This window comes from Epinephelus fuscoguttatus, linkage group LG23 (genome assembly GCF_011397635.1).
Source record: "Epinephelus fuscoguttatus linkage group LG23, E.fuscoguttatus.final_Chr_v1".
NCBI lineage: Eukaryota > Metazoa > Chordata > Actinopteri > Perciformes > Serranidae > Epinephelus > Epinephelus fuscoguttatus.
Window position 1 is genome coordinate 32,408,625 of NC_064774.1, and position 26,851 is coordinate 32,435,475.

A 26,851-nucleotide genomic window follows, 5' to 3' on the forward strand; every position below is an offset into this window, starting at 1 on the left:
CAGGGAACTGAAACCGTTTTGTTGCTCTATTCACAACCAGACTCCATTGAGAAAAACAGTTATTTAACACTGCTGCAAATGGGAGCTGCTGGTCTACTTCCGCCTCGAACAGTTAATTAGTTTGTGTTATTATGTGACATTGGTGTTTAAAAGGGTTAGTTAGGATTCACCACTGTCACACTAAACACAAGCTAACTTAAGTGAACAAAGCAGTGGAGGACAATCAGCGCCTATGTTCAGCAAGCTAAATTAATTGGTTTTGTCAGAGGAGTCTGGTGGCTATAGAGGAGAGCACACATGTGGAACTAAAGCCATCAACTGCTTCCCTGTCTGACAGGGCTGTCTGGTGGGAAGGTAAAGTGGTGAAAATATTTTAAAATATGTTGTACACATAAACTGATATAGATTCTTTCAGGTGGTTAAAAAACATTTTGCAGTTGCCCCCTCCACAGCAGTACATCACTTAGCTTCCGTGTCTGTACACCTGCCTGCTTCCCCAAACTTCTCCTCTGCGGATTAGTACCTCATATAACCCCACTTCTAAAGATCCTATCTCTTTAAGTTGTGGTAATTAAGCAACATATATGTTTGTGTTGAAAAGCTGAAAAGTCTTGGACATGATCCAACTAACTGTGGATGAGATGCACTTTTGCAGGTTTGAAGTGTGAGGACAAACTGTGTAAACAACATCAGCTTTGACAAAGTGAAAAATCCAGGCTTGTGTCAAATAAACCATCTAATCAAGTAAACACATACCTTTGAATGTTTGAAATGGAATGGAACCTTGCTCATAAGAATAATAGACAGGTGAAGGAAATTAATTATTTGATCTAATGACTAACATTCAAAACACAGATAGATACTGGCAATAATCAGAAATACATTCTCTTGTGCAATGGGTATAAAAGGGCAAGACAAGACAAAATAATTTAACAAGAACAATCACTGGGGAACAACAACTTTTTGCATTTCAGCACTTGTAATCAGAGGTAGAATTAATCTCATCTTAGATACACAAAGGTGCAGAAGGCCTGATCTTTGACCTGCTGTCACATAGCGTTTAGTCTCCTCCCTTTAGTTTATGATTAGGACTTTAAACCTTGAGACAGGTGACAGTGGTCAGAGGACAGGCGAACCTCTTGCTGTCAGAGTGCTGCTGGGAGCTCCTCAGTCCAGCAGGTGGCACTAGTGCACCAGGTACTCCTAAACAACAAGTCAAACAAAATGCATGAGTACACAAATAAGACTGCAGCAAACATCATTGATCAGTTTAATCATTATATATTATACCGATTAGGGATGGATTGAAGATAATCACTACAATTACTCTACTTTCACACATGCTTTGTTGCTGCTAATGATGGTGCTAATTACACAGTGTGGAATTTAATGTTCAAACTAACAATCTTTTACTTGGGGAATAACATTTTTAGCTCCATTATTGGTATTTTAAGAACTACAATTATGCTCCAAATGCTTCATATATGGATGTTGCTGCAAGGAAGCTTTATATTCTACAACATGGATACTTCACACGCATCTTCAAGCACAGTTTCAAGGTGAGCACCCAAGATGAGTGTCACCAATTCAGTGTCTGACCAAATGTCACCACCAAATTCATAACAGGTCATTCTCAAGTACAAGTGGGTGGTTGTGCCAAGTTAGAGTAAAATTCCTTCAAGGCCTAGAAGATATTGTGTTCACAAGAATGACACGGATGCAAAGTCACAGTGACCTCTCACCACCAAAATCGAATCAGTTTGTTGTGGAGTCCAAGTGGACATTTGTGCCAAATTTGAAGAAATTCCCTCAAGGTGTTCTTGAGATTTCTAAATGAAAATGAGACAGACTCAAGGTCACAGTGACCTTGGCCTTTGAATACCAAAATCTAATCAGTTCATCTCTGAGTCCAAGAGGACTTTTAGGGTCTATTGGTTGTGTTCAGACAAGCATCTGAATGAGACCACTGCGTTGATGCAGTGGCAGCACCAACATGAAACAAACGCAGGATCATAATGGCAATAAAAGTTGAACCTGGCTCAACTTTTGGTTGACCAAAATTCATCACTATTCTGCATAGTCTTAACACCCCCTAAGGCAGTGGTTCCCAAATGGTCCAGCCAAGGGGTCCAGATTTCACAGAGCCATCATTGGTATCAGCCAATATCAACTTAAAAATGGACTATCAGAATCAACATGCTTTCTCTTATTTTGCACAAGTAATGAATACTACATAATTGAAAACTATTGTATTTCATGCCTTCATCTGCTGGTGGGCCATCACGATAAGAGTATGCAAGCATAATATGTTAATTCCACTACAGAAGACACTTGACGATCACTAAAATTAGGTAGGGAAATAAGTGAATATATCAGTATCAGTATTGGTTATCTGCCAAATAAGTTCTTAGATATCGGTTTATCGGATATCTGCAAAAAATACAATATCATGCATCCCTAGTCCACACAGTTTAATATGTTCAGCATCATACTTGTGTTTGGCCATGTCATTGAGCATGTTTGCCAAGTCTGCCAAGAAGCTGTCTGTTAGTCACTCACTCTACAGCAGGAAATGGCCCTTCAAAATAAAAACTCTGTGCCGGAAATTCACTGTACTCTTTCGGTCCATTCAGAATGGACTTGTGACCCACTTCTGGGCTGATTATTACTTAAGAAGAAAGTAGTTCCAGTGTTCCTATGTTGTATGTGATCCTCTCTGTCATTCACTGTGGTTTGAGCCTTTCCAAGACGGCCAATATCATTTAGCTAAAATAAACAAAAAACAAACAAACAAACAAACAAACAAACAAACAAGAACAAATAAACATTTTCACCTTCTGTCTGTTGAGCTTCATCTGGTAGCAGGAGAAAGCCCCAATGAGGGTGTAGATAGCAGATGCTATGAAGCAGTTGTAGCCAACTCTGTCGTACACATCAAAGACCTTCTGAGGGGGGTTCGTACTGAGGGGGAACACAGCATCATTAAAGCATACAAAAACTGAAGGAGTTAGATAACACCTACTAACATCTAAAGCTGTTACTGCTGCCATATATGCATTCTGATATTTTGAGATATGCTTGTGAGCTAACAGTTTCTGAGATAGAGAAAAGAAGCGCGATATTAATCTGTGTGTGTTAAGTAAAAAGATGGACTTGGGTAGCAAGCAAGTTCAAGAAAACACCTCCACCTCTAGAGCTCACTAATTAACATATTGTATGACATCACTAATGCAAAGCCTATTAGGTTGTCTGTGCCTCCGGAGGTAGAGCAGATCATGCATTAATCGAAGGATTGGTGGTTTGATCCCCAGCTCCTCCAGTCGGCATGTTGCTAAGTATTATTGGGCAAGTTATACTCCGTTTCCGCCAAAACTAGCATAAGTACCAGAACACCGACGACATGATGTTATCATGATACTTAGGTCACGGTATGATATTATTGCAATATGTTGAGTATTGCGATAAAATATATTGTCAGATATTGTGATTTATTACATTTATCCAGACTGCAAATAATTCCCCCAAAGGAAAACTTTGCCAACATCAGTAAGATAATATCTCATAAAGTTTTCGGTCTGTTTATCTGATTTCAATACATTTTATTGCAGCAAAACGTGGTACAAAGGAGACAGACTGACTAACACGTCAAAAAACCTGTCAGAAATGCTGCATACAAGTTGTATTAAAATATATATTTGCAAAAAATTAATGATCTATAAAATAAAAGACTGATACTTGGCATCGCCTTTTTACAGTGACAAAGAGGTTAAACTGAACCCCAAATTGCTCCAAAAGGCTGTGCCATCAGTGTGTGAGTGCATGTGATTGCTGAATAGCAGCAGCAATGCCTGTGATTGCTGAGCAGGGCTTCTACACTGATGTGTCCAATATGTCTATAATATAACACCTCAATTCAATTTCAATTCAATTTTATTTATAAAGCCCAATATCACAAACCACAATTTGCCTCACAGGGCTTTACAGCATACGACATCCCTCTGTCCTTATGACCCTCGCAGCGGATAAGGAAAAACTCCCCAAAAAAACCCCTTTAACGGGGAAAAAAAACGGTAGAAACCTCAGGAAGAGCAACTGAGGAGGGATCCCTCTTCCAGGACGGACAGACGTGCAATAGATGACGTACAGAACAGATCAGCATGATAAATTAACAGTAATCCACATGAAGAGAAAAAGATAGCCCAACTAATATTTGATTTTTGAGAATTATACTGATATTGCAATTGCATTTTTTTTTAAACAACAACACATAGCATTAACAATCAGCTTGATACTGATTCCTTAGATTTCTTTTACCTTTTTAAGATTTGAGACCAAAATGTAAACTGTGCTCTCTGGTGGACAATCACCGTAATGCAAACACTGCTTTTAATGACCTCAGACTCAGTTTGGCATTTCTGTACTGCCATTTCTTGTTGTTTATCAGCCAGCGTATACACAGATACTGATATATCTCCAATAGGTCTAGCTCTGATATGTAGAGACTCTATCAAGCCACAGTGCAGCTGTATAGGCAGAAATCTGGAGTGAAGTGTGACAGTAAAAGCCTTACTCGTTGAAGTCTCCACTGGTCAGAGGCACATCTTCAATCAGCAGAGCTGAATGTGTGGTAAAGAAAATTCCCAGCATGGCCTGAGAATGAAGACAGAGACTTGTTACTAAAAGGCACAGTATGTCATGGGTCCTACAGTAACAATGGCAGGGTGATCGGTTTACACAAGACATTATTAAATAAATAAAAATCAGAAGGAGGAGTCTTCAACAAATAGCCTGTATCTATTTACACTAATCTAATGTCAAATATTGGCTCACATTTACTTCTCATGAAATGGTTTATGAAGCTGTAAGCCTTGTGTACTAAACATGATCAAAACCACTTTTTTAAAACTATAATTTTGAGACAAAAAAAAAAAAAGTGAATATTTTATGTCACTGGTTTTACTCATTCTACAAAAATCTGAAACTGGATATGTATAAAGGTAGGTTAATCAAAATTAGACAATCCAGCAAAAAATATTAAAATGATTCCTAAAATATAACTGATGAAAAGTATATTTATACAGTATCTTATGTGTTCTTACATCAAATTAATTTGACCAAACACATTTTGTGTAGTGCAACGTTTATACAGGCAGTGTATGTAACATTATACGGGAAATAATGCAAGCTGGGGTAAACCTCAAAGGAACAGTGTTTGTAGGAGCCAGATTATGTGTTTAACCCCTGTTTATTATTTGTTTAGGTTGTACACATTCTTTTGGTCACCTTTACTTCTGGTAGTAATTGGAGCAGGAGTGGGTGTGGTTTCACATTATTTCACCTGCTCATTCACTTGGTGGCTTTTAGACAAAGAGGGTGAGTGCTGGCTCCAGTATTTTCTGTTGACTGTCATCATAATCATGAAATCACATCAGCAATATTTTGTTTCATCTCATTTTGCTTTAGTTATCCAGTTTATCAAATAAACCGTCATAAAATGCATCGTTGGACTTCAGCATGGATTTCTTTGAATGAGTCACAGTTAAAAGCCCACTCAAATTCTTAGTGGCTTTTTTCATTGATAGCAGTCACTAGAGTGGGGGAATTTAGTGTCATCTAGTGGTGAGGATTGCAGATTGCAGCCAGCTTAAACTTTTCCTGATTAGAATTACTTTAGTGGTCATTGTTCAGGAGATATTACCAGGAGCTGAATTATCCACAGAGGTCTCTTCCTATATGGACACAGTGATTTAAGCAGGTAAAAACACTTAATAAAGCAGTTTGACATAGAAATGAAAAAAAAAATCAAAAAAAAAAAAAAAAATCTGTGTTTATCCAGCGCAGGGGCTGCAAACTCCAGTGGCCGACCCAAAGACACAAATGGCCTCATCTAGAGCCAGCGTTTGGTTTGTCCATTCTGGGCTACTGTACAAACATGGCAGTGCAACATACATTCACGCCATAGATGAGGACCCGCTCCCTATATAGGCTAGATATAAATGGCTCATTCTAAAGGCAGATTTATGGTCGTGCTGTATTCTACACACATGGCCAATGGAAACATATTCCCCACAAATACAACATGATAATCTTATTAGCACAAGCCAATGACAATTTTTTATTATTAGCCTAGCTGCTAGCAGAGATTTCCTCTACTCATATGAAGCCATGGACAAAATCAACATTTAACAAAAGTATAACGTTACAAAATTTGGCTTCATTACAACTCACCAGCTTCACCAACAGAAACAACTGTCGTATGCTAGACACGTATTCCGCACAAATACATCATGCAAACCTTATTAGCAAAAGCCTATTTGACATTTACATTGCATAAATTATCCTAGCGGCTATAGCAGTTTTTATCCACTTAACACAAGACTTAAAATGCTATTTTATGGGGGGCTTTATTGTCTTCACAATTTATTTTCCCCCTCCATTTTACATTGTATAAATTAGCCTAGCAGCGAGCAGCCATCTCCTCTACTCATATAAAGCCTGGGACAACAGCAACATTTATCAAAGGTAATGTTACGAAATTTGGCTCCATTACAGCTCACAAGGTTCACTGACAAAACATCTGTCTTATACTTAAGGCGTTTTCCAAACAAATACAACATCCTAATGTTACGAGCACAACCCTATGGTATTTTACATTGTATACATTAGCCTAAAGGGCTAGTGGAGTTTTTATCTACTCATATGAAGCCAGGATTTTAGGTAGTTGCCATCTTTGAGATATGCAAATTTGAGGTCCTAATGCATCCAATCATAAAACTAAGCATTTAATTGTGTTTGTTATGGTCAAAAAACATAAAATAGAGACCAAGCTTGCATTTGTAGCCCCTCTGCTTCAAAAGTTATAGCCAAAATTGTTTACGGGTGGTGGCCATTTTGGATTTTGCCGCCATGGTCGTGCCATTTTGCTTTACCCCGATATCCAGATGTCTTCTTTCTGTGTTAAGCTATACAGTATATGTACAGAATTTGGTGCTTTTATCCCAAACTGAACTATTGGTCAGTTATGCTGCCCCACAATACTGTCTTCACCATTTTTTGTTTTATTTCTGTGAAATAAAAGTAAATAAAAGCTTTGTTTTCAATGACGGAAATGGTTTTCAGCTTACCATTTCAGCTACACATCGTGTCACACGATGTGTAGCTACATTTCTGAAGAGGTGCACATCAGGCTATGGTGTAGAGTACGCATCTATGCAGAGCCTTTGCTGAAGGTATGGCTTTGATTCAAGACACAGTAATATAAGAGCGATTCTCATTTTCAGGAAATTATACACTACAGAAAACATAGTTATTATATTATATTCCATTTGTGCCAATATATCTCCCTAAATCCAAAACACTGGACTTTTATAATATTTACAATAAAAATAACAACAACTCAAAAACAAACAATGTGCTTAAAAAGAATGTGTTTCATGTTTGCCAAATTTAATTTATACCTGTTCTAATTCAACGCTGCAGTAATTCAGTTCAAACAGGTTTTATTGACTTAAATTATGACAATACAGCAGCACAAATTACAACTTCTTAAATGACCATAAAGTTATGTACCATATTTATATGATAGTGAGAAATGGAATTAAACTCAAAACTCACTACAAGGACAGTCCGTGTTGAACGACATGTATCCTCAGGTGGTGTGTAACGGGCTTTGAGGTTTTTCTCGTCAGGTGGAGTGTCAGAGGTGAACCCAATCAGCTGCGACATGTATATAAACCAGATTCTAGTAGAGTTTTTACTTACTCTTCATACTTTTTTAACCCTTGCTTGTGCAATGTTCCCAAACCAACAAAAGCCCTTTGAACTGAATTAAACCCAAACGTATATGTTGAAATAACCGTTTTGTTGATTGCTGTTCGCAGATCCGTCTTCTTTGTCCACGGTTTAAATGGAAATGGCTCGTGTTTTAGCTCGACTTACAGCTATCGAAAATAAAGGTGTGATTACTGAGAATTAAAAAAAAAGGCAACGCAAAGAAAGTCACTCACCAACATTATAACCCCCCACGTGCTCAACATGATCCCACAGGCGGCGAGTTTTGGTCCACAAATCAACGCACACATGTTTCTGCCCGTTCTCTTCTGTTGAGTAAAAGTAAGCTCACTTTCTTATTCTTTGAGTTTAATGGCGGTTGCCCAACCAGCTTTCAGGTGGGTCACTTGCTGATCAAACTTTTGTCACTTGTTCGGTCAGGTGACTGAACACCGGAAGTTTGACCATGTTGACAGAGCCACAGTAGTTAGTTTAGAAAGCGTCAGATTACATATATGTCTACATTAAATGTCAAATCAATAATTAAATTTAAATATGCCGAATTATATGTAAATCAAACACAAAAAAGTACATTAGGATAAAAATGCTCCAGTTAAACTGACAATTATTTGTTCAAGGCAATAACAGCGTGTCCTCTTTGAGATAGATAAACATTTAACACACATTTTCCGCATGTAAATATTTTTTAAAAATCACTTGTCCTGACTGTCTATGGACACGTGACTTTCTTGTCGATGGCCAGGCTGATGCTGCGTTCATGTATGGTCGGTAGAATGGTGAGAAGAGATTTAAAAAAAAAAAACTTTATCCCGCGTTTGGAGTCTGCATCATGACAAAGCGGTTAGCCTCAGTCCTAACCTTGTGATGACACCAGATAAACATTCTAAATTAGCTTATTTTGTTGTGTTTGTATTTGTCGCAGTTAAGTACAGATACAAACAAACAGCACAGTGCTCCTATAAATATAGCTGAATTGGTTTTACTAATGTAAATAAGTATTGTTTTTTTAATTTTCATAAAAGTGCCAGTTGTGGTGCCTTTCGACTGCTCATAATCACGGTTTATTTATCAATTGAATTATTTATTCATTATTATTATGGTTTGAACGATACCACAGGAACGAGGCATGACGTGTAAGACGCTGCGTTCAAGTACTGTCGGGATTACTAAAACCTTCAGCCCACATAGAAAACAAAACAGATAATTACATATTCCTTCCTTGCTTTCTTTCTTTCTTCAGTTGCTCTTACTGTGCTCTGTCTGGTGCCTTTTAATTTGGTATAGTTTTAAAAACACATTGTTGTAATAACTGTAATGTGTTGTAAGTAAATTGTCCGTGAAGGGTTTGTCTCCCCAAGGGAGCAAATGCTTTTTGTTCTTCCTGCTGTTGTACAAACAAAATGGTGCATTCAGGGTAGTCCTCGTTATGCTGTTACATCATATTTTCTCCTTTTTATTACCAGGAAGTTACTCATGAACAGCTGACCAGTTGGTTCATCCACAACTTTCACAATGGAAGCCTGAAGTGTGGAGGCTGTTACAGCAGCACATTATTGCTGACTTTGTCAGAATCAAACTTTCAACCGTCATATATGACTGACAGCCATGGTCATGTAGTGCATCTCTCACACTGCATATGGCATTGCATATGTGTTCATGTGATTGTGTCCAATACCTGTTGAATGATACATATTACATGGAAATACATTTCCAGTCTATATTTCTCTGCAGACAGTCAGTGTGAAAATGAAACTGACAACAGGCATTGTGGCAGAGTCCCGTTTTAATGTGTGTGTGTGTGTGTGTTCCACAGGTTGGGGAGATCTTCTCTGCAGTTGGGGCTGCATTCACCAAACTAGGAGAGCTCACCATGCAGCTTCACCCAGTGGCAGACTCCAGTCCTGCAGGGTAACACACACACACACACACACACACACACACACACACATATTAATAGTGATGGAGAAGTCTCCAGGTGCACACCTTTTTTGTGGCATACATTTTCTCCTTTTTATTACCAGGAAGTTACTCATGAACAGCTGACCAATTGGTAAATACCAGAGCTGAACACAGGCAAGCCCAGTGTTGTCTACACAATGTAACGTCTCATTTATGCACACTAAGGACAACTAGCCAAAAAATGAAATACACCTGTCATATATAACTGTTATTTATCTATATCTACCATGTTAGTATGCAAATTAAGTCCAAGAGTTTAGTTCTGGCTTCCTTTGATCTGCATTATACACTGGCTTTTCACTGATCCACTCTACATGATAACTCCTGCTATGTGACAGAATCATGTAATATGTTCTGTCCTCATGCCAAAAATTTTTAGGCATCACATCATCAACACTTAAATTCCTCCATATTGGTGGGTTTGTATACACAAAGTCTCACCTTTTCTGTATCAGTTTATGGTGTATATGACTTAATTTTGTTAATAGTTCTTTGCCACTTCATGTTTTCATTGAAGGGGACAAATGCAAGAATTCTGAGGGAACAGGTCCCCCACATCCCCCCTGAAATCTACACCTACCTTTATTTATAACATTCTAATTTAATTCTCTGTCAGACCCCAAAGCTTCATAAGCCCTCTGCTGCCCACTAATGTATAGTAGTATAGGCTTGTTCAAGATGAGCCAGGCCTGCATAGATTCAATCACCAGCGATCACAGCACAATGCATGCCGGTTAGATTTGTCATCCACTTCATCCCGACCTGCTCTGAGGTCATGCAAAAGTGGACACCAATATTCTCACGAAATTGAGGAGGCTGCAGTTTTTAGAGTCACCCGCTGCAGTTGCTCTCCACTGTCTGCAAGATAGATTATTCAGAGATGTTTTAGATACATTTTCATTTTTGTTGAATTTCAGACATTTTATTCTGTTAAAAGAACACGTTGTGTGACAGAGGGTGACGTTTAGTAGAGAGACTAAATACATTCATCAGAAACTATGCAGTCTATTGTATATTAACATTTGACTGTAATTATTTAAGTATTTCGGAACACAAAGACTTGCAGTAAGTGAGATGAGAGAATTCCTAAAATAACATCTGTACAGATGTGAAGCCCTGACTATATCTGACTGATCTTTAATGAAAGCTGTTGTCTTGTGTTTCTTTCCTCTGTTTGACTGTCATGCTGATGTTTTCAGTTTATTTATGTAGTTGAGGGGAAAGGTCTAATCAGGAGCAGGAAACTGATATGATGCAGGTGTACATGACAATTCATGTACAATGGAGGTTGAACTATGAACATAAACTACAGATGGCCTATAAAGCATTTTAATAGGTCACTCTATCATAATTAAAGCCACTGGAGTCTGAGCACAAACTGACATATGATTCTGATAACATTTAGTAAATCGGCATCAGATCTAACAGGATGTGAGTGTTTCTGTGACTTCCTGTACACACTAAATTCCCCAAACATGGGGCGCTATCATAGAAAACTCGGAGATTACGAGGAGACGGTGAAGGCGGCACCAGCCTTGCTTTGTATTCACAGTGTAACCCATTTGTCTTTAGTGGTAACGTAAACCACCGCAGATAAAACTTTAATAGCAGTATGTATCAGTCTGTTCAATTGTTGGACTTCTCCAGGCACTAACACTGAAAGCGGTGGAATAGCAAATTTCTAGCTGTGGTGCTACATCACGAGGAGCACCAAATGCTAACTTACCTAGCTACGCTGTTAGCATCTTAGCAGCTGTTCCGTCCACTTGAAGGCATCATTGAGTTCTCCTACACAGACTATAGACAGTTTATGGTACCACAGAGAGCAGCAACATGACCTCAGCTTCCACTAAAGTAAGTCATTTTTACACACGAACCGGTGAGAAGTAGCGTTGCCTTACCGCCGCAGTTAGTAGTAGTATCAGTAGTATCCTACTAATTAGAATTTACACAAACGCACAAGCCCGTCAGTATGTTTCCCGCTGCTGCTCGCGGGAGAAATGTATCACTGACTGTAAGGTCATCACAGTGTTGAGAGATGGATTCAGGAAAGTCAGATACTTTGAACAGTTCCGTAGGTATCGCTTCTAGTTTTATTATCCCACTGAACAGCTTTGATATGCTCTAATTGGTCACTAATCTGATCACTTCTAAAGTGTGTGCAGTCATACTTTCCATTAAGCTGCATGCACAAAAGTATGCGTACATACTGTCCACATTTCTCTCCTGGCTTGGTCTATGGTGCTCCTGCCAATCAAGAGAAGTGCTTCACCACACAATACTAGACAATATAGTGCTTTCAGTTATGTGTTTGGTCCTGACACATCACGACAGAACTTTAATGCACAAAGCCAGCTTCACAAACACCTGGCTGTGACCCAGTGGTGCCCCCAGATGTTTTTCATAGAGTGGACAGATGAGGCCACTGAAAATTTTGGAGTGGCACCAAAACCAAAAGCCAGAAATGGGTTTCAGGAATTCAGTTATGCTGTTGAAGTTTATAGGCAAGTTGAAAACTGTGTCAATGTGGAGAGGTTAGGAATTCCATATTGATATATTGTGGTTTCTTATTTTACCGTCAATGTTACTAATGATCTGATGTGCACTACGGATGCATGATATGGATTTTATGCCAGTATCTGATATGTTGATGCAACAACTCATTTGACTGATAACCAATATCAATATATCCACTTTTTTCTCTACCTAATTGTAGTGAGCTGGCATTCATCCACAACTTTCACAATGGAAACAGAAAAATAACCATTCCAGTGTGTACCAAAGAGCTTGCAGCCAGGCTTAAACATCTCCTCACTGAGGAAGCCTGAAGTGTGGAGGCTGTTACAGCAGCACATTATTGCTGACTTTGTCAGAATCAAACTTTCAACCGTCATATATGACTGACAACCATGGTCATGTAGTGCATCTCTCACACTGCATATGTGTTCATGTGATTGTGTCCAATACCTGTTGAATGATACATATTACATGGAAATACATTTCCAGTCTATATTTCTCTGCAGACAGTCAGTGTGAAAATGAAACTGACAACAGGCATTGTGGCAGAGTCCCGTTTTAATGTGTGTGTGTGTGTGTGTGTTCCACAGGTTGGGGAGATCTTCTCTGCAGCTGGGGCTGCATTCACCAAACTAGGAGAGCTCACCATGCAGCTTCACCCAGTGGCAGACTCCAGTCCTGCAGGGTAACACACACACACACACACACACACACACACATATTAATAGTGATGGAGAAGTCTCCAGGTGCACACCTTTTTTGTGGCAGTTTCCATGGCAGATTTACAAAGAATCCAAACCCATGTGGATGCTCCTGTTAACTTGATGTAAATACTAAAATCAGTTTAGTTCCCATCCTCCCTCCAGTGGTCAGACGAAGAGCACAGCGAAGAGGAAGCTGTACGAAGAGGGAGCTCTGCCCACTGCCTCTGAAGGGCCTAAGAAGGTCATCAAGAAAACCATCGCTACTGTTGCTATGGCAGCGCAGGGCACTCCAACCGTCATCTCCGTACCAACGGCTCAGGTTGTCGTGGCGTCAGGACTACAGGGTTCCTCCAGCCAGCCCAGCATGAAGAAACAGAAGACTGCAGGTGAGTCAGGACAACATGTTTACTACTACATGTCATACTCACCTCCACAACTTGAAAGGAGTCTGCTGTGAACATTCAGATCACTCAAACCTGGTAATTAAAGCAATACTTTGCGTAAAAAAATGACCATTTGTATATCTATTACTCACCCTGTGTTATGATAAATGTGTGAGGAAAACTTTTTTTCTCAAATCCAAAACTGAAGAAAATTCTTTATGAATTAAAGTCATAGGGGTCCACATTTAACAACAACAAAACTACATCAAAGCATACCTTTACAAAGACAACGTCCAGTATAATAGAAGTCTCATCCAGGCAGATGCTCAGTACTTCCCAAACACATGCATTTTTGCTAAACTGTGCTTGAACAGAGTTTAAACTTGGTTCAACTTGTTAAACTGCTAGCTTGTGCTCTGGCTCAGGTCTGTAAAGTGTGAGATACTATGTAAGGTAATTCAGTAGATTGTGAGCTCATAGTGCCCAAATCAAATCAATTAGTGGTACAGCTTGTCTCAACAGCTCTTTTTTTTTTTTTTTTAAATTAACTGTCAGAATAATGTCTCTGCATCATGTAGTGTAGGACTACTTTGCGTATACTTCCTAAAGGTATACTATATGCAGGATTTTCCTATAAAACAATATAAAGTAGGGCTGGGTATTGCCACTGATTTCCTGAACTGATTTGATTTTGATTCACAAGGTCTTGATTTGATTCAATTGTGGATATTTTAATTACAATATGAATTTTTGTTAAAATGTGTAAGAGATTCTCAGAGAGCTAATACTGTAAATTTTACAAGGGGGTATTTTAAAAAAGAATAAATTCAGGACAGGTTTTAAATTGAATATTTTATAACTAAATGTTGTTTCTAGAGCAGCAACAGGAATATTAAAACAACAAAGTCACAATACAAGCTCAATATCTCACTGGAAACAAATCTAAAATGTCAGTAAAATAAATCACATTCCTGACATCACAATACTGAGTGAGGTTAAGAAAGAATGAAGAACACAGACATCAGTCAGTATCAGTATCAGTCCTCCTGTCCTCTCTGCTGCTGAGGAGAGTCACTGCCTGTAGGTCACATTACCATTGGTTAATGTTAAGATACGTGGCAAACTAAGCTAAACCGTTAGATATAAACAGTTGTTGTTTCAGATTGTAAGTAACAATCTGCTTTTAGCTTGAAAACACTATGTGCTTGTTTATAACATAATGTTTGCAGCAGTGGATGAGAGACTGTGGACAGAGCAGATTGAAATGTTTCTTTTCTACATCTTCACATGTTGCTGGAAAGGTATATTGATAAAGTATGACTTTTTCCTCATGTAGGTTTTATTGCACTTACAGAAACAAGCGTAGTTGTCATCAGCTCAAGTTATCTTCACTTATCTGTCTCCACGGCAGCATCTCCCCTCCGTATTTGTGTGTTTGTGTGTGCCCGTAAAAGTGGCACAGCAGCCCAGACACACAGACACCATGAAGAGTGGTGGCTGCAGCATGATTATAAATTACAGCCAAACATAAAACAGTAAGCTATCAGCTACAAACAAAAGAACTGGTTACGTTGGAGCTTTTCAGTACTACGGCTGTTAATTTAGTGCCATGGCCTGTTTTCTACCAGCGAGATTAACGAGGTGAAAGTGGGAAGTGATGTGATGTGGGAAAAAGTGCATATTAAAAGATCAGTCTTGGATTTTATGAATCTACAGTACAGGCCAAAAGTTTGGACACACCTTCTCATTCAATGCGTTTTCTTTATTTTCATGACTATTTACATTGTAGATTCTCACTGAAGGCATCAAAACTATGAATGAACACGTGGAGTTATGTACTTAACAAAAAAAGGTGAAATAACTGAAAACATGTTTTATATTCTAGTTTCTTCAAAATAGCCACCCTTTGCTCTGATTACTGCTTTGCACACTCTTGGCATTCTCTCCATGAGCTTCAAGAGGTAGTCACCTGAAATGGTTTCCACTTCACAGGTGTGCCTTATCAGGGTTAATTAGTGGAATTTCTTGCTTTATCAATGGGGTTGGGACCATCAGTTGTGTTGTGCAGAAGTCAGGTTAATACACAGCCGACAGCCCTATTGGACAACTGTTAAAATTCATATTATGGCAAGAACCAATCAGCTAACTAAAGAAAAACCAGTGGCCATCATTACTTTAAGAAATGAAGGTCAGTCAGTCCGGAAAATTGCAAAAACTTTAAATGTGTCCCCAAGTGGAGTCGCAAAACCATCAAGCGCTACAACGAAACTGGCACACATGAGGACCGACCCAGGAAAGGAAGACCAAGAGTCACCTCTGCTTCTGAGGATAAGTTCATCCGAGTCACCAGCCTCAGAAATCGCAAGTTAACAGCAGCTCAGATCAGAGACCAGATGAATGCCACACAGAGTTCTAGCAGCAGACCCATCTCTAGAACAACTGTTAAGAGGAGACTGCGCCAATCAGGCCTTCATGGTCAAATAGCTGCTAGGAAACCACTGCTAAGGAGAGGCAACAAGCAGAAGAGATTTGTTTGGGCCAAGAAACACAAGGAATGGACATTAGACCAGTGGAAATCTGTGCTTTGGTCTGATGAGTCCAAATTTGAGATCTTTGGTTCCAACCGCCATGTCTTTGTGAGACGCAGAAAAGGTGAACGGATGGATTCCACATGCCTGGTTCCCACTGTGAAGCATGGAGGAGGAGGTGTGATGGTGTGGGGGTGTTTTGCTGGTGACACTGTTGGGGATTTATTCAAAATTGAAGGCACACTGAACCAGCATGGCTACCACAGCATCCTGCAGCGACATGCCATCCCATCCGCTTTGGCGCGTTTAGTTGGACGATCATTTATTTTTCAACAGGACAATGACCCCAAACACACCTCCAGGCTGTGTAAGGGCTATTTGACCAAGAAGGAGAGTGATGGAGTGCTGCGGCAGATGACCTGGCCTCCACAGTCACCGGACCTGAACCCAATCGAGATGGTTTGGGGTGAGCTGGACCGCAGAGTGAAGGCAAAGGGGCCAACAAGTGCTAAACACCTCTGGGAACTCCTTCAAGACTGTTGGAAAACCATTTCAGGTGACTACCTCTTGAAGCTCATGGAGAGAATGCCAAGAGTGTGCAAAGCAGTAATCAGAGCAAAGGGTGGCTATTTTGAAGAAACTAGAATATAAAACATGTTTTCAGTTATTTCACCTTTTTTTCTTAAGTACATAACTCCACGTGTTCATTCATAGTTTTGATGCCTTCAGTGAGAATCTACAATGTAAATAGTCATGAAAATAAAGAAAACGCATTGAATGAGAAGGTGTGTCCAAACTTTTGGCCTGTACTGAATATCAGGTCATTTCAATGAAGATCGATTTGAATCAGATGAATTGATTATTTTTAACCTAGCCTTAATGTAGAGACTCTAGGGTTGCAACAGTATACTGGTTTTAAGGTATACCACAGTATGAAAATGGACAGTTATTTTAACATGTAAGCTCCCTTATCAATGATATTGAAAAACAAAACTGGATGAAGAGTCTCACTTTTATTTTAGTTATTTTTAAAATGCATACTTTTTACACATACTTCCATTAAAAATGCTTTCAGTGGCTCAGTGGGTAGGGCAGGCACCGCATGTATAAAGGCTGTGTCCTTTGTCGTCGCCCCTCTCTCTCACACCCAGTCTACTGTCCTGTCAGTTAAAGGCAAAAGCCCAAAAAATGATAAAATGTTTTTTCAAAAACTGTTTCTTGCCCTGCTTCTATACACCTTGTGTCTGTGGTGGCGGCATGAGTGGTGGGCAATGTGAAAATGCTTTAGTACAGCCTGTAGTTCAAGCAACAGGCCAAGAGCCAGCAAAACTCCGCCAGATGACGTTAATTATGTCATCCAGCGGAGTTTGTCCAGGGGGCAAGGAAGGAAGTCTAGGCACTGGTTAGGTGGAGGGAAGTTTACCACAATTCATGTACACATACTGCCCACATTGTTTTGATACTAAGCTGGTTGAAAATCAGCTAAGTACCCTTTTGAAATTCTCTTCTGGTGTGTGTGTGTGTGTGTGTGTGTGTGTGTGTGTGTGTGTGTGTAGACGTGACCCTCAGTGCTCTCAACGACTCAGATGTCAACAGTGATCTTGTGGACATCGAGGGACTGGGTGAAGGATCCAACTCCAAAAAACTCAATAACTTTGATCAAGGTGAGGCTGATCAACACCTAGTGAAACGCTACAGTCCAGTAGAAATACATGAAATGAACACCAAGTTTAAGTCTGAAATTGATACTGTTGATCAGAAGTTGATAAGAAGATTTTTCACACAGGATTAAGAGACTGAACACAGCTACCCAATTTAGGGTTTTCCTTCATCACAAGTACGGATATTGACACGTTACTCGGATGATACTCATAAAAAGTGCATTATCTGTGTTGAATGCTCAAGTATTCGGCTCAGGCCTGGTGATGGACACAAAATGTGTTAAAACTACAGGCTGGTAACATGGAAATAATGCCAGTGCCAGGTCAATTAGAAACATTTGTTGAGTCTTGGCGGCTGGGCGGTGGATGGGTCAAACAAACATGGACTTTCAACCAGGACACTTCTTTATGTGTCTTGTGTGAAACCACCAAAAGAGAATATAATTACATAACTTTATGGACTTGATGTAAATTTACATCACTTGTGTTCTGTACGTAGTTGTTGTTGCAGAAACCACGATCTTTTCCTAAACTTAATGAAGTATTTTTTTTATCTTTTCAACCCTAATTGTTTCATAACAAAAATGTGACCATTCATAATAGACTTTGCATTGGCATTATTTTCATCTTGCCAGCACATCTTTTTAACACATTTCGTGCCATGTAATGTGTCGTTAAGACTTAGTGTCCATTTCACATATTTCTATGAGACCGGGCTGTAGTAAAACGCACTACACGGAGGGGTTGATTTAGGAGGAATTTTGAGTAGGACTGGGTATAGAACATCAGTACTGTTTCTGGTACCAACTGACAGTGGCTTCAATTCTCATGGTGTGTGCATGTTAACATATACTATAACATACAGTAGAATTAGTCACACATAAACCGATGATTTAAAGTTTTAAAAGAGAGTTTTCTGTTCTTGTCAAAATAATCCCATGTGAAGCTCAAAACCAGCAGTGTATGTACCCACTTAAAAGTACTGTGTGTAACATTTGCCTTGCCTTCAAACTATTTGTGAGGTGTTTTTAAAGATTTTGATGTCCACTAATGTGCTTGGAGCTGATAGTCAGGGCAGAGAAGTCAGAAAGTGTTGAGCGACGGGCTAATAGGTTGTAATTTTTAGTCTTTTAATGGAATTTGTTGACACTAATCAAAACCCAGACTTACTCCAGACTCCTCTCCTTTAATGGAGCAATTGAAATGCTGTTGTTTTGTGTCTCCATAGATAACCTGAACCTGGACTCAAGCCTCATCATGAATCCCAGTGACCTTCCTCTGCTCTCCCGTTGACCTTTCACTTCCAATGGACATCAAATGATGGATGAAACTATGAAAAAAGGAATCAAGTTGTTGGCAGGCCAGCCATTAGGAATCATGGATACGGGGACAAAATTTTCCAAACTGGACCCCTTATTCACACTCACTCCAGCACCACCAACCCCATCCACCCTTCGCTCTAATACCAACACAGGCAATTTCAAATAAGCTCTCGGCCATTAGTTTTGTAGTGCGAGAGACAGAGTCTCTAACAACTGTTTCCAAAACCAGTGTTATAGACCCATCAAGACCATGCTCTGTTCTGTATTGCCAATATGATCACAAAGCACAAAAGATCACATCAGTTATTTCAAAACACAGATTTTCTTTCAGATAAGACTGTGACAGTTATATTCTTCCTTTTACCTCAAAACAAAAGTAGAGAAAAATATGCCCTCAAAGATTCAGAGAAGAGTAAAATGAATTATTGATGAAATTAACTGCAAGGGATTAACCTGTAAGATTGAATCAACAGTGAAAATATAAATTCACTTCTCATCTGTTACCATTGCCAAATTCAGTGTTTATAATGTGTTCATTTATGCAATTCCAAGACTAGTATTTATAATAAAAATTCAAATATACCATTTCAAAAAGGCATTGCTGCTTTTTGCCTCCCCAAAATTTAGCCTAACTTTGGAGCATTATTTACCTCCTTCCAGGTATCAGTATCTTTACTCTATCTTTAAAACTAAGCCCGCCACAGCAGGTTTTATTTTCTAGTCTCCCTTGATCCTCACCTTTGCCACATTTAGCCTGTCATAGAATAACAATAAATTTATTTTGTAAATACATATAACTTGTAGTGTCAGTGATGTAAGTCATTAAGTAAATTGCTGTAGTCTAAGGGTCCAGCATAGACCTTTGCATGTCCGCCCCTGACAGCGGGCCTGCTTGTTGGCACTATCAGGAATATGTTTGGATAAAAAAAAAATTAACAGCAGTAATTTGCAATTTTAGACAATTTCCTCTCCGCCTCATTGTCTTTTGCAATGTAGAAACATCCAGACATTCCTAAAAGACTGTATGCAGTAAGGAAACTGTTCTTACATTCATACTTCCTGTGTTTCTTTAAAGAGAAGCCAGGAAAACAAAGACAGAGAAACTTTGGCTAAATCAACAAGATATTTTGCTCCCCCATCAAGATGCAGCCCTAATATGTAACTTTTTTTTTCACTTTTTAGCTAGGACATGCTGGTTGGTCTGCATCCTCAAAAAAATAGCTTACAATGTAAACAGGACACACATATTTTACGTCTCTATTGTTCCCCCATATAATTGATGTATTCATTAGAATCATACAGCCTGGTCTTACACAAGTGTTACAGGCGATCATAATGTCAAAAATTTGGCTTTTGAATTTCCGCTTATTGACTTTTCAGCATCAAGACATAATCTTTTAAGAGAGAGTCACGATGCATCTAAGAATCCTTTTTTTCCCCTCTCAACATCTGGTAAAGAGTGACAATTTATTGTATTTCATGTTCAGTCTCACCCCATTTTGCTAATGATTGTATTAGCAGGTGTTAGGCCTCAGTTAAGGGCTGTGGCTGACCCTAGATTTGCGAAAATCTTGCAGGCTGCTTCAAAAAAATTCTTGTCTTGTGGTTTTATGGTGTGACAATACTGTGTTGAAGGTTTGGTTAGGTTTTAGGCACAAAAAACACTTGGTTAGGGTTAGGGAAAGATCGTGGTTTGAGTTCAAATGAAACTTGGAACATGAAATCTGGTGAATCTGAGGCTACCATCAAGACACGACCTCAGTTTAGGTCAAACATGATGTAGTAATTAGAGTTTTTAGAAGGACAAAGACATGTTGGACTCCTGTCTGAGTGATTGGTTCCAGTATATTTTCAATGTGAATTGTCTAAATTCCTTCCTTCCTCTCAACTTGGCCAGTAAAACTGTGTTAGAGGTTACAAGAACACAGAGGGTCAGATCCTACACTCTGCTCCTTTCATTCTAGTTAAGGTGGAACTAAATAACCAACAAGAGTAGTTGCTTATTATTTTTAAGAGCTGGTATCTTGTGATAACATATCTCCTTACCTTGATTAGTACAGTATACATTTTTTAGACCCAGAAACACATTTGAGTAAAAAATAAATGTGGGTGACAGTCAGTTTGAGGTTTATATTTAAATGACAATGATTTAAATAATCAAAAATGATAATTTTTTTTTAAAAACACCCCTAACTCAAGATCCACTTACTAGATTTCTTCTCAGCTTTCAACCACATCCTAGTCTTAATCAGTAGATAAGGTTTGCCCAGTTGTTCAACAGATTTCATCCATTAATGAGGACTGGGAGGTACAGTTGAACACTTTAGGATATGCTTGAAAGTGGACCACTTTTTAAAATTAAAGGAATAGGAATATCGACCACTGATTTTTAAAACAGTTTTCAAAAATAGGCTTTTCACTTTATATCTGAGAGTTAGATGAGAAGATCAATGTCAATTTCATGTCTGTGCTTTAAGTACAAGACTGTTAGCCTAGCTTTGCAAGAAGGCTGGAAGCAGGGGGAAATGGCTAGCCTGATTCTGTCTAAAGCTAAAAAAATATATACCCACAAATACCCCTGAAGCTCACTGATTAACATGTTTTTCATTTGATCAGATGTTATCAACATTACTACTGCTGTTGGGTTCTGTACTTAAGAAATAACCATGTAAAATAGAGTGGTTAGCAATTTAGTACTCCTGGTTCCCTTGTCTTAAAGTCAATGGGTTTCTTGAATGGGTATTGGTTAGATGCCTAAAATAAGGTCTGTGGTTAATGTTTGAGATTTTCACATTTTGTTCTAAAACATTAAATGGGTCTCTTAAAATTAGTGTCCTAAAAAGGCGGTTGCTAACAAGTGAGTAAATGAGACTACAGAATGTCATGACATCAAACACAGCTTTACAACCTCATTGTGGTGTAGTTTATTTATAGCCTAACAACACCATTTTACTTGTGTTCACATGTGAAAACTATCCTGCCGAACAAGATGCGTAAGTATCATAAACTTTTGTTTGCCACAGAGCTTGTTTTCAGCAATAATGTAAAATCCAATGGAAAAATCCCAAAGGTTTTTTTTGACAAAGTAACCATGGTGATACTTATGTTTGGGCTACAAAAAAGTCATCTTTGCAGCACTCTATAATAATAACTGTAATGTTCACAAATACTTTGAAATATAGTCATAGATTTCATACATGATTAATTCATCTATCTGAACGTAAAGTTCTGCTGGTTTTTATCCTACAATATTTTCATAGCAACAGCAATACTAAAACCCATATTTATACCAGATTTGCATACAAAACTTAATTTTAGAAGCTGAAATGCCATGACAAGTAATTTGTTTATTTCTTCTGTCAATGTTGTATATACAATTTACTGTAAAGTGTTGGCTCTGTTTTTGCCCATTGTAGCATTTAACATCATGTATACTTGACATTACTGCAGAGCTCATTCCAAAGCATGTGGTTTTATATTTTCTGTGATTTTTCACCTTTGAGGCAGCCATTAGATTCTGTTCATTTCAGAACAATCTGAAAGAAGAAAATAACGTACATTCCTTCATTTAGTTTACTGAAGAGCCCTGTGACAAATGAGTACATTGCATCCCCTGATGAAGACCTTGAGATTCAGTTGAAAGCCCTCATAAAGCTAGTAATATCTGCTGAGATTTAAGTAAAATGGGATATTATTTAGACACCTCACTATGTCTAAATGAGAATTTATAGACTATTCATATTTGTCAAGCAGCATTGTTGTTGAATGATGAATCAATCACTCTGGTAGACCATCCATCTTGAACTTAAATGAAGTGAAACCAGTGGCTATGTGGAAGATCACATGGAATAATCAAATATGGTATGTCTTTAAATAAAGTCAGCAGTAATGTATAGTATAGGTTAGTTTTTTAAAACATGCACAAAATAAAAGTGTGCAAGGATCCACGTTGAAGTGGACCGCTGTAGTTAAATAAATGCCCTTTAGGAGGGTGTGACTGTGTCAAAAATGTACATGTGATTTAATAAAAACAATTTATAAATTGTACTGTGGACTTGTTCATGTTTGCCACTTTCTTCTACCACTGGAGATCAAAATAACCACACAACCATATTTCCCACTTATTTTCATCTCCAGTTTTAGATAATTCCCCTTTGCTGATTTTCAGTCTCTGTTTAGTCTGCATTGTCTGTTTCCTTTGAGTGTAACAGTATTTTAAACTAAGGAAACAGGTTTAGATGATTCCTCCTCCAAAATTAGAAAAAATAATCCTGAAGTGAAACTGGCTTTGGCAGCTGGCCACTGCTGGCTCTGTTTCATGCTCCTTAATTAATTTAGTATTAAAAAGTGTATAAAACATGAAAGGAGTAGACACTTTGCTTTTTTACAAAAAAAACACAGGGCTTTTATTAATATTCAATAGTACAAACATATTACTGTCAGCCTTATTAATCTAATAATTGACACTTTATAGAAGTTTTGACACTGCCTTATGTGTTGAAAGAAGATGGTGATGAAGAGGAGTGTATGTCTGACAGGAGCAGCACATATCATACTGGCAATGCACAGAGAACAACTACCAGTAATGATGTGCTGCTACAGCCTGACACACTGATTATCCAATATTCATTCTTTGATGAGACACTTATTTCAACTCAATTGTTTTAGGTTCATGCTATAATGTGTGTGTGAAACAAAGACAGTTAATAAGATTTGTAACATGTACAGGTCTTCATCATGTTTGAAGATGTAGTTTTCTATTTAAAGAAACTGCTGTCTGTGTGAACCATTGGCTTTACTAATACCTAAAATCATATGTTCAAAAATACAAAGATAAATCCATAAAATACACTTTCACTTTTAATGTTCAGAGGGTCTGCACTTTTTTTTTTTTTTTTTTTAGCTCAAGCGGGCTGTTTCTGTAGAAATGTTACTTACCGTGTGTCAAGAGATAAAGTGTAATTGTAACTTTGGGTACATTTCTGAAACCTCATGATGACAGAAGGGAACATTTACAGAAAGTCCACTCATGGTGACAGTGTGGTGGTCAACATTGTACACAAAGGATCTGACATGTCCACCTGCTGGACAAAACAAAAAACAAACAGAAAACAACAGGAATTACCATTGGTTGTTAAACATGCTCTGCATACACTCATTCAGAGACAGCAGACATTTGGGGTCAGTGTGGTGTGTAGTAATTATGAGGACTCATAAAGCACTGTCACAACTGCACCCAAGTCAGTGTTTATATTACCACAGAAAAACAGATAAACTCTAAATTAATCTGTATCACAAAAACAGAGTCCTTTCGTGTATGCTGCATAAAGTGACCATGAACCAATCACAGTATAAACTCAAGAGGAATGAGTCCTAAAATCCCGGAATGAGTTAGCATTTCACTACTACTGGTTCCCTCGTCTCAAAGTCAACAGGATTTTTGAATATGTTTTTGGTTATATGTTAGATTAACACAAGTTTAAGAGACTTTCAAATTAAGTTCTACAACATAAAGTATGTCAATAAATACCCCTGTCGTACAATTTCAAGCTCCTACGTGTCTTAATAAAAGCGGTTGCTAACAAGTTGCTAAATGAGACTACAGAATGTCATCACATTGAACACTGCTTTACAGCTATATTGTGTTGGCGATGTGAAGTCATGTGACCATGCTGTAATTCCTTTATAGCCTAACGTTAGCTTTAACTTCAGGCGATTAAATTTAGACTTAAAAAGTTATAAAAGTGGTGTTCATTTGTAAAGATTATCTTGCTTAACAAATCGTGTAAGTACCATAAACGTATGTTTGCCACAGTGCTTACTTTCTGCAATAATCCAAAGTACAATCTCATAAGCATTTTGACGAGGGAACCATGGAGCTGCTCACTTCTGTGTTGGCCTACAAAAAAAAACGTCATCATACTGAAGTATATATTTGTATGAGAGGATACAGTTCAGGCCAGCAGAGGTATTTTGAGACCGATTTTTTTGTTACGTCTATTTAATACAAAATAGGATTTTACTGTATTTTATTTGTGTTTCTGGCAGCAATTATTAGCCTGTCCGTCCATGTAACAGGTGTGATTATTAAATCCTGAATTATGTTTTTTGTTTTTTTAATAAATATGGAATATGGAATTCAATTCACCCTCTGAATACGAGATACATGTTCTACAAGTTTTACTTAACTGCCCTGAACTGTGCTCTCAGTTTATCAATCCATGATTACAGTTTATGAATCATTCACACACATTTCCACATCAACTTGTTTCCCACCATACGACCCCTGGCAGACTCTGTTGTAATTCACAAGAAACATGCGATTGATGTTCCACAAATTTTAATTTAATAGACTTAACCTTGGTCAATCAATTTTCTCAGTACTGTTAATAGTTCACTAAAGCAAATTTGGTTTATGGAGGGGAGAGTGAAAGTTTTCATGACTGTTAATGAGAAGGAAACTCTGAACTAAGGTGTTAACACTTTACTCCAGTCACTAATTACACCACTCAAACCCCTGTCATAAATGTAACCTTTTGGTTTTACACTGAGCAGATTAGTGAGGAGAAAAAAGATGTTTTGGTTTGTTAGTATTTTTTTTTTTTTTTAAACCCTACAAACTCTACACTCTACAAAAAAAGCCCACCCTAACAAGTCATTCAGTCAACTGTCATTTATTTACCTCGTTTTCTGAAACAAGTGAAAGAATCAGCCAAATCAGATACAATTTTATGTTTCCAGCACAAATTCACTATTTTAAGAAATTTCACAGATTAAGTTGAATTGTTTTGATACTAATGCAGTCATTTGCCTTATTCTGTTTTGTTTTATGACACTGTTGTTTATGAGAGGTTCCTATATAACTGTGATCTGAGCCCATTGGCAGAATACATTGTTTGCTGTCAGACTAAATGCCTTGTTAGGCAGTGTTTGTCACAGTGCAGTGAATAAAGGATCGCAGGTTGACCACTTTGTTCATAGTTTTTAATGACTGGCACAGGGCTGGTACTGTTCTAGGCATGGGACAATATGAAAATTCCGTGTCATGATTATCCTGCTAAAATAGTTGCAATTCATGAAATTATCCGCACAATTATCAAAATATGCGTAAAACTCTTGAAATGGCCCTAAATTATACTGGAATCACTTTATGTTTGATTTTGTTAAGAAACACATTTTATTACATCGCAGGTAAGATACACAGATATTTTTTTTTTTTTTTGTGGAAAAAGAAAGAATTTTAAAAATATTAATATGCCAATATCTGGTTAAGATCTTTTGCATTTTTATGTTGGTGTGTATGCAGCCTGTTTTGGCAGAGTCTCTTTTATTGTTGGTTGCCCAGCAGTCTCTTTGGGTCCTGCTGGATACAATATTCACAAGTATCTCGATAATGGAAATTCACCACGATAAGATTCATGTACATAAGTGGGGTTTTTTTGTTTCGTTTTTTAACTTGTGATCTGTAATAAAATCATGTCTTGTCCCATCCCTATTACATACACTAACACACACTCTCTAATTATGCAATTGTTATTATAAAAAAAAAATCATTAGTGGTGCCAATACAATATCACAGTTAATACTAAATACTTTCTTTGTATATGTTTTTTTTTTTTTTTTTACAAACCCTTTTTAATAAAGTAAAACAAACTTATCAAACAGAATTTGGATAAAACTCAGAGTCCTGCTGTTCTATACCCAAACCTACAGTGAACTGATGTGTTGGAAAACACAGTGATGGTGATGGAGCTGCAACACAAGGCAGAAAACTCACACATGCACAGATGTGGACAGACAACACGTACAGCATCACCTCTGACCTTTAAGACGACAAGGTGCAGTAAGAGGAGTTACTGCAGTCACAAGTGTGGAAGACAAAACAGTTCTTGGTGGGAGCTGCTCCCAGGGTGTTGCTGGGAATCCCAGGGCTCACGGTGGCAGCACATAATGATTTGGAGTGATTCAGTACATATCTGCAAAACA

At 38.1% G+C, this 26,851-nt stretch overlaps 2 protein-coding genes across 5 annotated transcripts; one reads left to right on the plus strand and one right to left on the minus strand.

Moving 5' to 3' along the window:
- Nucleotides 1–321: 321 nt before the first annotated feature.
- Nucleotides 322–8,312, minus strand: rnaseka (ribonuclease, RNase K a). Its single transcript, XM_049568924.1, has 4 exons — nt 8,007–8,312; nt 4,571–4,650; nt 2,835–2,961; nt 322–1,203 (listed from the first exon to the last, which is right to left on the minus strand). Exons 1-4 carry the CDS (start codon nt 8,079–8,081, stop codon nt 1,186–1,188), a joined length of 300 nt encoding a protein of 99 aa, XP_049424881.1. The 5' UTR covers nt 8,082–8,312; the 3' UTR covers nt 322–1,185.
- A 1,265-nt stretch (nt 8,313–9,577) lies between these two features.
- LOC125884115 (chromatin complexes subunit BAP18-like) lies at nt 9,578–23,000 on the plus strand. Of its 4 annotated transcripts, none has more exons than XM_049568917.1 (5): nt 11,217–11,604; nt 12,858–12,952; nt 13,116–13,357; nt 17,439–17,546; nt 18,772–23,000. In XM_049568917.1, exons 1-5 carry the CDS (start codon nt 11,584–11,586, stop codon nt 18,834–18,836), a joined length of 531 nt encoding a protein of 176 aa, XP_049424874.1. In that variant the 5' UTR covers nt 11,217–11,583; the 3' UTR covers nt 18,837–23,000. The 4 variants fall into 4 exon arrangements, with proteins under 4 accessions (XP_049424873.1, XP_049424875.1, XP_049424874.1 ...); XM_049568919.1 differs by having other exon boundaries at nt 13,134–13,357; XM_049568916.1 differs by lacking the exons at nt 11,217–11,604; nt 12,858–12,952 and adding an exon at nt 9,578–9,699.
- The last annotated feature ends 3,851 nt before the right edge of the window (nt 23,001–26,851 follow it).